The sequence below is a fragment of the Corella eumyota genome, chromosome 7 (genome assembly GCF_963082875.1).
Source record: "Corella eumyota chromosome 7, kaCorEumy4.1, whole genome shotgun sequence".
Lineage (NCBI taxonomy): Eukaryota > Metazoa > Chordata > Ascidiacea > Phlebobranchia > Corellidae > Corella > Corella eumyota.
This window is the reverse complement of record NC_137496.1, coordinates 10,800,477-10,815,765: the sequence shown is the minus strand read 5'-3', so window position 1 is coordinate 10,815,765 and position 15,289 is coordinate 10,800,477. Positions and strand designations below refer to the sequence as shown.

General features: G+C 30.8%; 3 protein-coding genes across 3 annotated transcripts; 1 reads left to right on the top strand and 2 right to left on the bottom strand.

Annotated features, from left to right (window-relative positions):
• The first annotated feature begins 683 nt into the window (after window positions 1-683).
• Window positions 684-3,122, top strand: LOC145759994 (uncharacterized). Its single transcript, XM_082573858.1, has 2 exons — window positions 684-797; window positions 995-3,122. The coding sequence occupies exons 1-2, from the start codon at window positions 731-733 to the stop codon at window positions 2,962-2,964; spliced, it is 2,037 nt and encodes a 678-aa protein (XP_082429984.1). The 5' UTR covers window positions 684-730; the 3' UTR covers window positions 2,965-3,122.
• A 727-nt stretch (window positions 3,123-3,849) lies between these two features.
• On the bottom strand, window positions 3,850-8,425 carry LOC145760001 (succinate-semialdehyde dehydrogenase, mitochondrial-like). Its single transcript, XM_082573866.1, has 10 exons — window positions 8,339-8,425; window positions 7,777-8,148; window positions 7,497-7,580; window positions 7,011-7,181; window positions 6,431-6,691; window positions 6,032-6,175; window positions 5,138-5,296; window positions 4,596-4,765; window positions 4,326-4,384; window positions 3,850-4,052 (listed from the first exon to the last, which is right to left on the bottom strand). Exons 2-10 carry the CDS (start codon window positions 8,146-8,148, stop codon window positions 3,850-3,852), a joined length of 1,623 nt encoding a protein of 540 aa, XP_082429992.1. The 5' UTR covers window positions 8,339-8,425.
• A 14-nt stretch (window positions 8,426-8,439) lies between these two features.
• On the bottom strand, window positions 8,440-14,987 carry LOC145760000 (succinate-semialdehyde dehydrogenase, mitochondrial-like). Its single transcript, XM_082573865.1, has 12 exons — window positions 14,868-14,987; window positions 14,411-14,794; window positions 14,018-14,101; window positions 13,425-13,595; window positions 12,977-13,093; window positions 12,282-12,425; window positions 11,914-12,057; window positions 11,185-11,343; window positions 10,495-10,664; window positions 10,173-10,231; window positions 8,863-9,787; window positions 8,440-8,759 (listed from the first exon to the last, which is right to left on the bottom strand). The coding sequence occupies exons 2-11, from the start codon at window positions 14,792-14,794 to the stop codon at window positions 9,585-9,587; spliced, it is 1,635 nt and encodes a 544-aa protein (XP_082429991.1). The 5' UTR covers window positions 14,868-14,987; the 3' UTR covers window positions 8,440-8,759; window positions 8,863-9,584.
• Between the last annotated feature and the right edge of the window lie 302 nt (window positions 14,988-15,289).

The following is a 15,289-nucleotide window of genomic DNA, read 5'->3' as shown; positions in this document are numbered from 1 at the left end:
TGGCGGCGTTTTAGGCGGCGATAAATTAAGTTCAGAGCTTCAAATCACGCGTGAAATCAGTCCTTAGGCTTAACCCAAACTACAGTTGCAAGCATTCGGCTTTAAGCTAATTTGTTTTTGAATTACATTAAAAGAAACGCATTTAACTTTAGACTGCTTTAATATATTAATTGACACACAAATTTTACTATTAAAAAGAGCAGAAATCATAATAAATATAAAGTCAATATTTATACCTTTTGGGTTTTGTTTAGGAAAAATGTTTTCCTTATGTAGTTCTAATATATAACACATTCCAAATTCTTGCCTATTATGTGGAAGTCATTTATTTTTGAACCGCAAGATGATGCACGAGAGCAAACATTCATGTGTTCAACTTTTTGTAAAAAATAACTCAAAAGAAGCAACATAATTTAAAACACATATTTGTCCTATAAACTTTAACTTGTTTTCGTATTACACTAATTGTAGCCTTATACATCCACTTTTAAATATAAAATACCCAACAAATAAATCTGTTTGCATTAGAATTAGTTAAACCTTAACAAATAATAGAAAATAACAAAATTGAAAAGTAAAAGTTTTACTCACAGATGAAATATCCTGTTATCCAAAGTGCAAAAGTTTTATGTGGGTTCCCAGCTATAAATATTGGGTGGGTTGATTCCTTTTTATCCCTATATCAATGGTCTAAAAGTAAATTAGATATTCAGTTGTGAAATAGATTAAAATGTTAAAGTTATTATTGTTATCTGTGTTTATATGGATTGGGTTGTTTGGCTTAACAAATGCATCAGGTAAGTTAGGATTATAAATAAACCCTTTTAATGTAAAGTGCAGGTAGTACTTTTACTTATAAATAAAGTCTAATATAATACAGGTGTTTTAAGCATTGTATACCAATTTTGTTTTAATTTGTGATTTAAATTAAATGCTACACTCTTGAGTTCACTAAAGGATGAGGTAAACTAACTGCTTTTTTATTTTTTTAAAGATAATTGCAGCCTTGGAAGCCACAACTGTAATGGGAATGCAGTTTGTGTGAGCACAAACACAAGTTTTACTTGCCAATGTAAGGAAGGATTTGCTGGTGATGGTTTAACATGCTCTGATATTAATGAATGTAGTTACTACAATTTTTGTGGACAGTATGGATATTGCAGAAATCTTGTCGGAAGTTTTTATTGTTACTGTTTTGGAGGGTTTACTGACAAACAGGGTGATAACTGTTTAACAAAAGATCAATGTTTAGCTGATCACCGAAAACTCGATGATTCTGATTGTAATCAAGGAATTTGCTTTAAACCTGGTTTATGTAATTGTAGTCCTGGATATGAATTAGATCTTGTTATTTATTTCCCTTATTGTACCGACGTAAATGAATGTTTTCTTGATTATTGCCATCTTAATTCAACTTGTAAAAATACATTGGGTAGTTACACATGTACATGTAACAGTGGTTATTCTGGTGATCTACTTGAATGTGAAGATGTAAATGAATGTGTTTTGCCTAATAATTGTAGTTATTTTGCTGATTGCATCAACACACCTGGAAGTTATAATTGTTCTTGCAAAGATGGATTCACTGGAAATGGACAACAATGTGAAGATATCAATGAATGTTTTAACTCCAGTTTAGTTTGTCATTCAGATGAAACTTGTGTTAATATACATGGAGGTTTTTATTGTGAATGTAAATCTGGTGAACCAAGTTGCAATGATTTTGATGAATGTAGTTCAAATACAACAAACCTATGTCATGAAGAACATGCTACATGTAACAACACTGTTGGAAGTTATACTTGCTCTTGTAATCCTGGTTTTAATGGAGATGGTTTGGGTTGTGTAGATATTGATGAGTGTGGAGGAAGGAGAAGATATTATTGTGGTGGCAACAGTCTTTGTTTGAACACAGTTGGAAGTTTTTATTGTCTTTGTTGGAATGGATTTCAACCAGAATATTCCCACTTTTGTTTATTACCTTCTGATTGTCAGGAGGATACATATGCTTGTAGTTGGGCATATTCAATCTGCTATAAGGGAGGAAAATGTTCATCTTGTGGTCCTGGGCTTTACATACCCCCTGGAAGTTCTTGTCAAGATATAGATGAATGTTCTCTTAATTTTTGCCATCAAAATTCTACTTGTAGAAATACTTATGGTAGTTACACATGTACATGTAATAGTGGTTATCCTGGTGATCTATTCGAATGTGAAGATGTAAATGAATGTGTTTTACAGAATTATTGCAACCAATATTCTGATTGCATCAATACACCTGAAAGTTATAATTGTTCTTGCAAAATGGGATTTACTGGAAATGGTCGTCACTGTGAAGATATCAATGAATGTTCCTTAGACCCCTGCCATGTAAACGCAACTTGTGTAAACTCTCCTGGTAGTTACTTGTGTGAATGTGGAAGTGGTTATTCTGGTAATGCAAGTATGTGTGAAGATGTAAATGAATGTATTTTGTGGAACACTTGCCATGAAAATGCAACTTGCATTAACACTGCCGGAAGTTATGTGTGTATCTGTAAAGCTGGGTTTTCAGGGAATGGACTGGATTGTCAAGATATTGATGAATGCCAAGAATATAATACTCAGTGCTCTACTTATGAAACTTGTGTTAACACAAATGGCTCTTACATCTGTGCATGTGCAGAAGGGTTTATATATTCTGGTGGACTCTGTATTGACAAAGATGAATGTGCTAGCCAGCCTTGCCAAGCAAATGCCTTGTGCACAAATACACAAGGAAGTTTCACTTGCTCTTGTGTGACCGGCTTTAGTGGAGATGGACAAAATTGTACTGATTTGGATGAATGTGCATTAAACTATTGCCATGAAGATGCAAGTTGTCGTAATATTTATGGTGGATATGAATGTGTGTGTAATGTTGGTTTTAGTGGTAATGGGAAATACTGTGAGGATATAGATGAATGTGCTTTGCAACAACCTTAAACTATTTTGATCTTTTGTATAAGTTTCATATTTCAAGTATCTGGTAATCCTAAAAATACTTTATAAATGTTAAGGTAAAATGTTAACTTACTTTGTTGTTAAATTTGTGATTCCAATCAAGGTTTGAAAGTCATAACTTCTGAAATCATTTATTTAAATATCTTCATTATTTTCTACTTTTGTTGTGTTGCATTAACCTTGAAAAAAGTTTAAGTTTTATTTTTTTTTGCTTTAAATTATGCTAAACTAATATTTAAACAAATAAGAGTTTTAGGTTTAAAATTTGACAAATTTTAAATATATCTTGACAGTTTTTTCTGTGTTACTATATAAAATACTATTCTAATTTTCTTATTTAATTAAATGTATATGTATATTATAATTGCATATGCCTATATAATAATAAACTTACACCAATATTAGAAAGTAAAAGTATTACTCACTTATATATAATTTCCTGTTATCCAGAGTGCAAAAGAGTTTTATGTGGGTTAATAAAGTGCTTTAAAACAACATTATTTTTACGAACCTATACTGCTTAACCATACAAACTTAATGTACACAATCCAATATATAATTTGTACTTATAATATAAAACTGTCTTGATAATGGATTTTTAGACTTAGCAGAAATAAACATAATGCCACAATATGACAGCAGTAGTTTGGCCTTAACACCTCACAATTTTCTGTTACTATACATGGCATATATATACCTTAATTAATAAATATATCTTTTTTATGGAAACCCATTTTTTTATTAGATGAATCAAATTTTAATTATAAACTTGATTTTTACAAACAATTAATTAAAAATTAAATTATTTAACACTTAAACCATAACAAGGCAAACATAATGGTGAATTAAACACCATTTTTAGATGGTTTAAACACCAAAACACAAGTATTTGGTCTCTGAAAATTCATCAAGACCATTAAAAGACCCCTCTCGGCCTAACCCCGACTCTTTAACGCCACCAAATGGAACCTCGCAACAATTAATAAGCCCCTCATTAATTCCGACCATTCCAACTTCCAAGTTTTCTGTTACTCTCCAGCATTGAGAAATATCATTTGAGTAACAATATCCTAAACATAAAAATACAATAAAAAACTTTGCCACCTAACTGTAAAGGTTAGCCCCCCCGTACTAGATGTAATAGGTTTGATTACAGGCGAATGTACTTTAATTTATGTCTAATTTTAGACTGGTTTATAAACTTTTAAAATAACATTTTTGGTAAAAAAAAAGTATCTTGACTAGAGGTCAGAGGTTCGATACTAGGTCCTGGTAAACATATTATTTTTTAAGAAACCGACTATAGCTTGGAAAATAATGTTTTTATAAAGTTAAAGACAAACCTGCTAATCCAACTCTACTTTTGTTTGCAAGCGCAATCACTTCTTCTTCAGTTTTAAACCTGTAATAAAAAGAAAACTTCATTACTTCACTATTTTTAAACAACAATATAACCAACAGATTGGACGTTACCAATCAATGTCCAAGGCTCAATCGCAGCTGTTTACGAAAGAGCGACGCCTCTCAGGTCTGTATTTCAAATAAAAATCACTTTTTGTTAGGGTGTAAAATAGGCCTTCTAATATTGAGAACAATGAATGTTAATATCTTACTTGTAGATTGGAACTAACGGCCCAAAAGTTTCTTCGTTGACACATTTCATGTTTGTGGTTACATCTGTGATCAAGGTGGGTTCAAAAAAAGTCCCTCCCTCCTTACCCTGCACCCCTCCTGTCATTATTTTACCCCCTAATTTTACAGCATCAGCTACTTGATCTGTTACCTGAAAAATAATCAAATTAATTTAAGGCTTATGCAAATAAGATTTATTTATAATAGTGATACAATGATAAATAAAAGTAAAGTGTAGTGGGTAAAACACTTGGCTTTACTACATAAAATCTGGGTTTGATTCCCACTTCTTCCATGCTGTAGCATCATTGAGTAGGAGGCTATAAACCGTATAAACGCCTGCTGACCCAAAACTTAATCAGCAGCTTATTTATTAGGCAAATATAATAAATAATATCTCAAACTGGCAAAGTCAACTTGAGACTAGGTCGGAGTACTGATGTTACTCTATGTTTAGACCATGAAGTTAACCTTCCCACATACAGAATAATTAAATAAGAACAACGTAATATTTCTATCTAACCTTTTCGAAAGCTTTCTGGTTGATGAGAGGTCCAAAAGTATTTGCAGGGTTCATTGTATCTCCTAATTTAAGTTGCTCCTTCATCTTTAAGATCAAACTTTCAACAAATTTGTCATGAATTCCTTCTTGTACGTACAACACATTTGCACAAACGCAAGCCTATAAAAGTAAAAAGAGAATAAGCCAACATATTTTTTTCAAACTTAAAGTCATAGATTAAATTTCTACTGCTTATATATCATAGCATCATTAAGTAGAAAAGTTTTCTAAAATAACAGAATATAAACTAAAAATTAGTTACCTTTACATAAACTTAGTTGTTCAACGACAACCTCCTCCATACCTATATTATCCTAATAATGAGTTTCGATTTGTTGCCATTTTAAACTTAATATTACATACTCAAAGGTGGGCACCAAACCGTTTATTAGTTAATCATTAACAAAGTTAAATTTTGAGTTAAATTTCAACTTCTAAGTTTACTTTAAAACCATTATTGAACCTGTTAACTTTTGCTATATACAGTTATTATCGCTAGTTATCGGGTTTAAACTTTGCAATTTTTATAAGCGGGGTATGTAAATGTTATCTAGCTATAATGTCAGTTTAAAAAAATTCTTTTAAATTTACATTCGATTAGTTAAAATATCAACTAATATATTAACTATTGCTCTGTAAAAAAAAGTTTTTTTTGTTCGTTTAAAAAAAATTAATACGTTAACGGTTATCACTAACTTTTGTCACATTTTGTTTAACTTAACTAATTAACGAAGTAACTTTTTCGGTTCACTGTGCCCACCTATGTATTCTAAACATATACATTTCCTAACCCACACAAAATAAAAGGTCTACTTACTTTCCAAACAGAAATACTCAAAACAAAATAAAACCCACCTGACCCATGAACCTAAACTTGCTTCCCATTGCCCCAGTTGTGGCTTTATTCACATCTGCAGAGTTGAACACGATAAATGGAGCAAGTCCTCCTAGTTCTAAGGACACTTTCTTAACTGTACTTGCTGCTTGTCTCAACAGCAACTATATAACAAAAAATATAACATAGAAAAAATCAAAAATGTTCAAGCCAGGAGCAGTGCAAATTATTGTCCATATTGCCAGATAATTAATCTGCTGATTGCAATTTTGGTGCGGGAGAGGTTTATACCGATTCATTACTTAATGGTACTACAGCATGAAAGCAGTGGGAATCAAACCTAAAACCTCATGTAGTAAAGCCAAGTGTTCTAACCACTACACTTCGTCAGCAGTATTTACAAAAATTAACAGAATTACTTTTCCAGTAGCAGTTGATCCAGTGAAAGAAAGAGCTGCAACATCCGGATGAGTTGAGATAACTTCTCCAACTTCTGGTGTGTTCTCCCTTGAACAGGGAACAATATTAAGAACTCCTGCTGGGAGGCCAGCCAGCTTTGATATCATAGCAAGAGCCATAGCAGAGTAAGGTGTTTCCTCAGATGGCTTCAACACAACAGTACAACCTGCTGCAATTGCTGCACAAGCTTTTCTTGTTATCATGGCCATTGGTGTGTTCCACTGTTAAAAGAAATAAAACAAATTATATATATTTCTTTTTTAGTAATTATTTATTCTTACTACAAAAAGACTGACTACACAGCTTAAACATATAGTAACATTTGTTACCTTAGCCCAGTCTTATATTAATTTTAAAAGTTTAAGATATTATTGATTATTTGCAAATTACTTTTTAGGCCTGGCAGGAGTTCATACAGTTTATAAGACCCTACTTAAAAGCGCTATAACATGAAAGCAGTGGAAATCAAACCGAGGACCTCATGTAGTAAAGCCTTATATTAGTGGTTTGTTAAATAATTAAACAAATGTTGAAACTTACCGGAGTTATCATCCCTGCCACACCAATAGGTTGTTTAACTGACATAAGTCTTTTATTTGGATGTGGAGTTGGAATTGTGATTCCATAACTTCTTCTAGCTTCCTCTGCACACCATTCAGCAAAACCTGCAGCGTAATCAATCTCACCCAAGGACTCATTTATGGGTTTACCCTAAAGAAAAGGGATTGGTTTAGTATAATGTACAAGCAGAGTGGTAAAGTGAACACTTAGCTATACTACATAAGATCCTAGGTTTAATCACCACTGTTTTAATGCTGCAGCCCAGAAAGGTAATATTTTTCAGGCATTTTTAATTAATAATATTCTAAACTGACAAAGTCAACTTAAGACTGGGTTGGGGTAACAAATGTTACTCAATGTTTAGGCCGTGAAGTTGAAAAAATTAATATATACATAATAAAATATAAAACTTAATCTTTTTATTTGACAAATATGCTAATGTGATTTACTGTTTATTAAACTTACATTTTCAGAAGTTACAAGTCGAGCTAATGCCGATTTATTTTCCAAAATTAACTGAAACCATTTCTTCAAGATTGCTGATCGCTCCTATAATACAAAGTTCATATTTTACAAATTATAAACCCAAAATTTAAGACATTTTTAAGTGTTTTAATATAGTTTACATTGGTAACAAATTACTTAAAACCACAATTTTTCTATAAACGACAATAATTAAACAAATTTAAATTTTTTTATTTTAAAACTTTAAAGATTAAAATTAAATTTAAAATTTTTTTTTTACCATAGCTGTTGTGTTCCTCCATGTCTTAAAAGCTTCTTTAGCAACATCCACAGCTTCTAAAGCATCTTGTTTATCACAATTTGCAGCATTTCCCAAAACCTTTCCAGTATAGGGATTATAAACTGGAAAAGTATTTTTAGTTGCTTTCAGCTGGCCATTAATGTAAGTTTTATCGGTGATAAATCCCTCCATCTTAAAACTACCTGGGTCCAAGTTAAAGTAAGAAGTACTTAGGGCTGTTTTGTGCAACTTAAAATTGCTTTTAAAACTTGATTTATGACTTGTTTGCCTAAAACATGTTATCCCGATATTTACTTTTAGGGCTAACCTCCCTGTTAGATAATATTTGTATTTTGTAAAACACCGGTTCATCTAAATATTAAAAAAAAATTAATTTAAAAAAATCTAACAAAATCATCAAACAAAAAAAAACAAAATCATCTAATAAAAAAACTAACAAAATCATATTTTTAATAAACCCACCTTTATTGCAATATATTTAAATTTAACATATATATATATAATACACCTTGAAAAAAACTATATTAACTCAATTTATTACCTTTTTGGTGTCGTATATCAACTTCCCTGCTTCAACTTTACTGAAAAACAAACATAATTAAATCGTCCACCTAAACCATTAGTTTACATAATGTGGTCGTAAAATGCATCAGTTAACACATTTTTTTCCGTTCTGCATTCCCTTTTTTTACAAACTAAAATTTAAGAAAAAAAGAAATTAACAAAAAAGTTTTTTTTTTAAATAAGTACTTATGATGTGATAAATGTAGTTTAAATACAACTGTATGTAATAAACATGTAAAAACACTGTAGGAAGTTACACTTGCTCTTGGAATCCTGGTTTTACTTAAAGATATAAACAATTGTTATTATCATTATTGTAATTAAGTCCTGGATACCACCAATCTTCTGTTAGTTATTGCTCAATGTCCTTAATTATTGTCCTCCAAATTCTTTTTGTACTAAAACAAAAAGTGTTAGATAATCATAAACTTGTTTAACTCATTTTAATAATCAAATATAACTTTAAAACTAATAAAATTTTAAAGCAAGGTGAGTACTTACTTTATAGGTAAATTTTTTATGCTAATTTATGTTTGAAAATAAATTGTAACTTTTGTATAACATTTATTAATCTTCTTCTTCTATACATATGTAGTGTTGGGAGAAACCTTAACAAAAATTTAAGTAATATTTGTTTTATGCTCTTAAATTGGCTTTATCAAAAATTAAACAATTTAAAAATACCGTATATAAAAGATTCTAATACATCATAATACAATATCATATGCCAAAATAATAATAAACTAATAATACAAAAGCATTACCTTCAAAATTCTCTAAAATTTAACAGAAGCTTTTACAATTTTACCCAGAAATTACACTGTTTTACCTATACTAACCAAGTGGAAGCCTATTTTTTAAAATAGTTAAGGGTTACATCTTTAGGTTAACTTCTAATCAAAATCGCTTCCGTTTTACAAACTAAAAACACCATTTAAACCATGGTTTCTGCTAAGGTTACCAAGACTTTATTAATAACAAATTTAAGGGGCTCTAATACTATACATAACCTAACCTTATTCACCATTAAATAAAAAGTTGAACCATACAGGGTAAGTATAGCTAGTTTTAATGCACGATATATTATTAATTGCAACAACTATTTTTAGTTCAAATTATCAAATTTTAATTATAAACTTGATTTAAACAACAATTAATTAAACATTAAATTACTAAAAAAAAATTAAAACATAATGGTGAATTAAACACCATTTTTAGATGGTTTAAACACCAAAGCACATGTATTTGGTCTCTAAATATTCGTCAAGACCATTTAAGGAACCTTCTCGCCCTAACCCTGACTCTTTAACACCACCAAATGGTGCCTCACAGCAGCTCATAAGTGACTCGTTTATCCCCACCATTCCAACTTCCAAGTTCTCAGCAATCCTCCAACATTGAGAAATATCGTTTGAATAAAAATATCCTAAACACAAAATAAAAACCAAATTTAAACCAACTTGCCATAAACCAGCAGCGTGGTGTAGTGGGCTTCACTACATTGGGTCCTGGGTTCGATTCTCACTGCTATTGCTATAGCACCCTTGAGTAAGGCGCTATAAACTCCTGCCAGCACTTAATCAGTAGCATAATTATCGAGCAATTATAATCTATAATATCCTGAACTGCCACAGGCAACTCGAGACTGGGTCGGGGTAACAGTTGTACTTTATGTTTAGACCTAAAGTTCACCTTCCGAAATTGATATATTAAAAAGGTTTAAAACTTGGGACATTGTGTACTTCTAAGTCCAGAGGTTCTAGGTTCGATACTAGGCAAAATTAATGTTTTCACTAAAGTTTTAAACTAACCTGCCAATCCAACTCTACTTTTGTTTGCAAGGGCAAGAACCTCTTCTTCTGTCTTAAACCTGTAATAAAGATCTTTGTTTAAAAAGTTGCCTTTCCATTAGTATTACTAGTTGATAGCCTGCCCTTTGATTGGGATTTTATTTGTAATATGGTTATAACTAACAACTAATATTTGGCGCCATAAATAACTGGCTCACCACAAATAAAAGTTGTATTTATTTTGTAAGGCTATCAATTGGAAAAGCATATATATACCTTCCAGTAAGCCCCATCAAACATATATATATTTTTATATTGTAGATATTTAACTTAAATATCTTACTTATAAATTGGAGCTAAAGGCCCAAAGGTTTCTTCGTTGACACATTTCATGTTTGTAGATACATCAGTGATCAAGGTGGGTTCAAAAAAAGTCCCTCCCTCTTTACCCTGCACTCCTCCTGTCATTATTTTAGCCCCCAACTTGACGGCATTAGCTACCTGATCTGTTACCTAAAAAAAAATCAAAATCAATTTTTAAAATTCAAACATGATTTGTTGTTGTAGTTATATCACTTAACTCCCCTACATTTTTTTGTATATATTTTTATCCTCAATGTGGGAAGATCGAATGCGCAACTTAAACATAGAGTAAAATCAGTTCCTTCGACCCAGTCTTAGATTGCCTCTAGCAGTTTGGTATATTAAAGAGATTATAATTGTCCGATAATTATGCTGCCAATTAAGGGCTGGCTCTGCAGAAGTTCACACTGTTTATAGCGCCTTACTCAAGGGCGCTACAGTATGAGAGCAGTGGAAATTGAACCCATGACCTCATGGCGGTGTGGCAAGTGTTTTTGCCACTATACCATGCTGCCGGTCGGTCCTTAATTATCAGGCAATTATAATTAATAATATCCCAAACTGGCAAAGTTAACTTGAGACTGGGTTAGGGTAACAAATGTTACTCTATGTTTAGACCTTAAGAAATGCCTTTCTACATCGAGGGTAAATACCAAAACTATCATCTTACCTTTTCTAAGGCTTTTTGGTTGATTAGAGGTCCAAAAGTATTTCCAGGAACCATGGTATCTCCCGATTTAAGTTGTTCCTTCATTTTTAAGATCAAACTTTTAACAAATTCATCATGGATTCCTTCTTGAACGAACAACACATTTGCACAAATGCAAGTCTGTAAAAGTTTTTAAAATAAGTTAAAAGACTCATGGTATTTGCTATTGCATATTAATAATACATAAAGTCAATGGTTTAATTTTGCTGTTATATCATAGAAAATGCTGTTATATCATAGAAAATTTCTAATTTTCTACAAGATCCTAAACCATTTAATAAAATAGTTACTAGACAATATAAGTAAGAAAAAACTACTCAGGGTAAATTCATATTTAAAGAATTAATCGTATTTAGGTTAAAGTTATCTGAGTTTAGGTAAATTATTGGATTCCATACCAAACTTATGAGTTATTGATTTTATATTTAAATTAATTTTAGCTGAGCATTTTTATTCGATAACCAGTTTTAATTAAATTTGGAAGATCGAAATATTATTGATTATAGTTATAAAACTGCTGATTGGTGTTGGCTCAGCAGAAGTTCATATCATTTTACTCAAGGGCAGCATATAAGCGGTAGGAATAAAACCCTAGACCCTATGCAGTAAAGCAATTTTAAGATCATATTCAATCTATTAATAAAAGACTAATTAAGAATAAAACATTACAATATAATATTAGTTACCCACCTGACCCATATACCTAAACTTGCATCCCATTGCCCCAGTTGTGGCTTTATCTACATCTGCAGAGTTGAACACGATAAATGGAGCAAGTCCTCCCAGTTCTAAAGAAACTTTCTTAACTGTACTTGCAGCTTGTCTCAACAGCAACTATATATATAGTAAAGTAAATAGGTTAAAAACAAAAAAATGTTAACGAATATGTACAATACTTTATATATAATTTCAATTAAAATAACTTGAAATAATGTATTACACTATAAATTGCCACCTACTGTTCTAATGTTAGTTTATACAAGTCTTATTGCCAAGAAATATTACCTAACTCAATGACAATCTATTTAATAAATATTTGAAAAAATTAACAAAATTACTTTTCCAGTAGCAGTTGATCCAGTGAAAGAAAGAGCTGCAACATCCGGATGAGTAGAGATAACTTCTCCAACCTCTTGTGTGTTCTCCCTTGAACAGGGAACAATATTAAGAACTCCTGCTGGGAGCCCAGCCTGCTTTGATATCTGGATACAAAAAAGATAAAGATTTTAAAGTTTGTTTTCAATAACACAGGACCCAAAAATACTTTAAAAATTGAATTGATTTAAAAACATTTTTTTCTAGTGCTAGTTTTTTTTGTATATATCTTTATCCTTGATGTGGGAAGGTCGAATGCGCATCCTAAACATAGAGTAACATCAGTTACCCCGACCCAGTCTCAAGTTGCCTGTGGCAGTTTGGGATATTATATAGAATAAAATTGCCCGGTAATTAAGGAGCTGATTAAGTGGTGGCTCAGCAAGAGTTCACACCATTTATAGCGCCTTACTCAAGGATGCTACAGCATGAGGAACTAATATTTACCAGCAATTATTTACCAGGGTACCAGAAACTGTAGCTTTTTTTTAAAAGCCTTTAGAATAAGATTAATATAAAAATACATATATCGCCCACAAAAGCTTTGTTATATTAAGATATCAAACACAACACGTGAAAACTAAAAACTGGTTTCAAGTCATCACAAAACAAATATGTGTTATTAAACTTCTGATTAACTTATGTTTTAAAGACATACCATAGCAAGAGCCATAGCAGAGTAAGGAGTATCTTCTGATGGTTTTAACACAACAGTACAACCTGCTGCAATTGCTGCACATGCTTTTCTTGTTATCATAGCACTTGGAAAGTTCCACTAAAATAAAAGTTTTTTGTATTTATTTATCCTCAATGGGTTGTTTTAAACATAGAGTAACATTTGTTACCCCAACCCAGGCTCAAGTTGACTTTGCCAGTTTGGAATATTATTAATTAAAATAGTCCGATATTTAAACTGCTGATTAATTTTGGCTTAGCAAAAGTTTAAATCATTTATAACACCTAAATCAAGGGACCTACAGCATAAAAGCACTAAGAATTGAACCCAACACCTCATGTACTAAAACCATATCAAAATTTTAATAAATCTGTCCATAAAAAAACAACTTCTTTGTTAAACAGATATTTCTAAAAATATTAAAACTTACTGGTGTTATCATCCCTGCCACACCAATAGGTTGTTTAACTGACATAAGTCTTTTATTTGGATGTGGGGATGGAATTGTGATTCCATAACTTCTTCTAGCTTCCTCTGCACACCATTCAGCAAAACCTGCGGCATAACCAATCTCACCCAAGGACTCGTTGATTGGTTTACCCTAAAATCAAAATTATATTTATGCATTTAAATAGGATTTACAATTGATTTTAAAATTAGTATAGTGCAAATTGTGGCTTAAATATCATACAAGTATTTAACATATTTTATTAAGTTTGTTTATTTTTTAATAAAGTTAAAATTATAGGATCACTTAAAGTTGATGGTTTTAGGAAAAACTTAGGACTGCAAAATATGAGAGAGATTTAGTGATTAACGAGGACTGTAAGGTATAAAAAAAAATTAGCAAGAAATGTATGAGGGTGTTCGACAACTGTCAAGTATGAAAAGTACAAGTGTTTAGGTTTAACTTATGGTACTCAGTCAATAAATTATTAGTTTTAAAATATGTATATAAACTATATGCATGTATAAATAAAACTGTTATGAGGTAAAAGTAATTCAGCAATAATTTAAACTCACATTTTCTGAAGTTAAAAGTTCAGCTAATGCAGTTTTGTTTTCCAACATTAATTCAAACCATTTCTTTAAAATTGCTGATCGCTCCTATAATATAAAAGGTTTAACAATTATATTATATAAACCATATTCACTTATTTAAAAATGTCTACTTTACTTTATTTAACTGAGTTTAATACACCATAAGGTTAGCAATAAGAAAGCAAAAAAAAACAAACCTACATCACACATTTCTGTTGCTAAGTACACATACATAAATTATCAATAAAATTTTTTATCCTATTTTAATTGTTCTTAAATTAATAACAAATTAAAAAACAAACAGTTTTACAAATATTTTCAATAAAAAACAAAATTTACAAAATAACTTGTTTTAAAAATCAAACAAACTTTTACCTTAGCTGAAGTGTTCTTCCATGTCTTAAAAGCCTCTTTAGCAACATCCACAGCTTCTAAAGCATCTTGTTTATCACAATTTGCAGCATTTCCCAAAACCTTTCCAGTATAGGGATTATAAACTGGAAAAGTATTTTTAGTTGCTTTCAGCTGGCCATTAATGAAAGCTTTATCGGTGATAAATCCCTCCATCTTAAAACTACTTTGATTTCTTGTAAGGTTTAGGTGAAAAAAACTCGTGGCACTTTTATTTAACTTAAAAATGCTAGCGCAGCTTGAATTATAATTTGTTAGCGTTAAACAAATAGACCTTATGTTTGCTTTAAAAGTTCGCCTCCCTTGCGCTTCAAGAAAATTGCCGTATTTTATAAAACACCGTTTCATCTGAACATTAAAAAATGTAAATTAATTAAAATATTTCAATTTACAAAATATTTCAGATAAGTAAATGTATTACCTTTTTACGCGTGGTTTACAAACTATCAACTACGATATCTTAAACATTTAATATGTTAAAAAACAAATATTTCCCGTTTCAATTTCCACTTTTTCCTTCCTATAAGTAAAGTTATGTTATGCTTGTACGCATGACTTCACTCGCTACTTGTTGTCATCTGACCTAATATTTTTTCTCAAACTAAATTTTAAAACTGAATCTTAATAACTACTTAAAATCTTTCTTACAATTTTTCTGTATTTAATTTTGTTGCTAATATTGCTTACAATTTAAAACTGATAAAAATAAAATAATAATTAAAAAAAGTAGTTTAATTTGGAAACACTGGTTTTTGTTACACGTGCGCACAATAACAAAATTATTTTATTGTATATTCTACTTCAACATTTTTTTCGCTTCTTTATTGCCTGTTTTAAATAAAT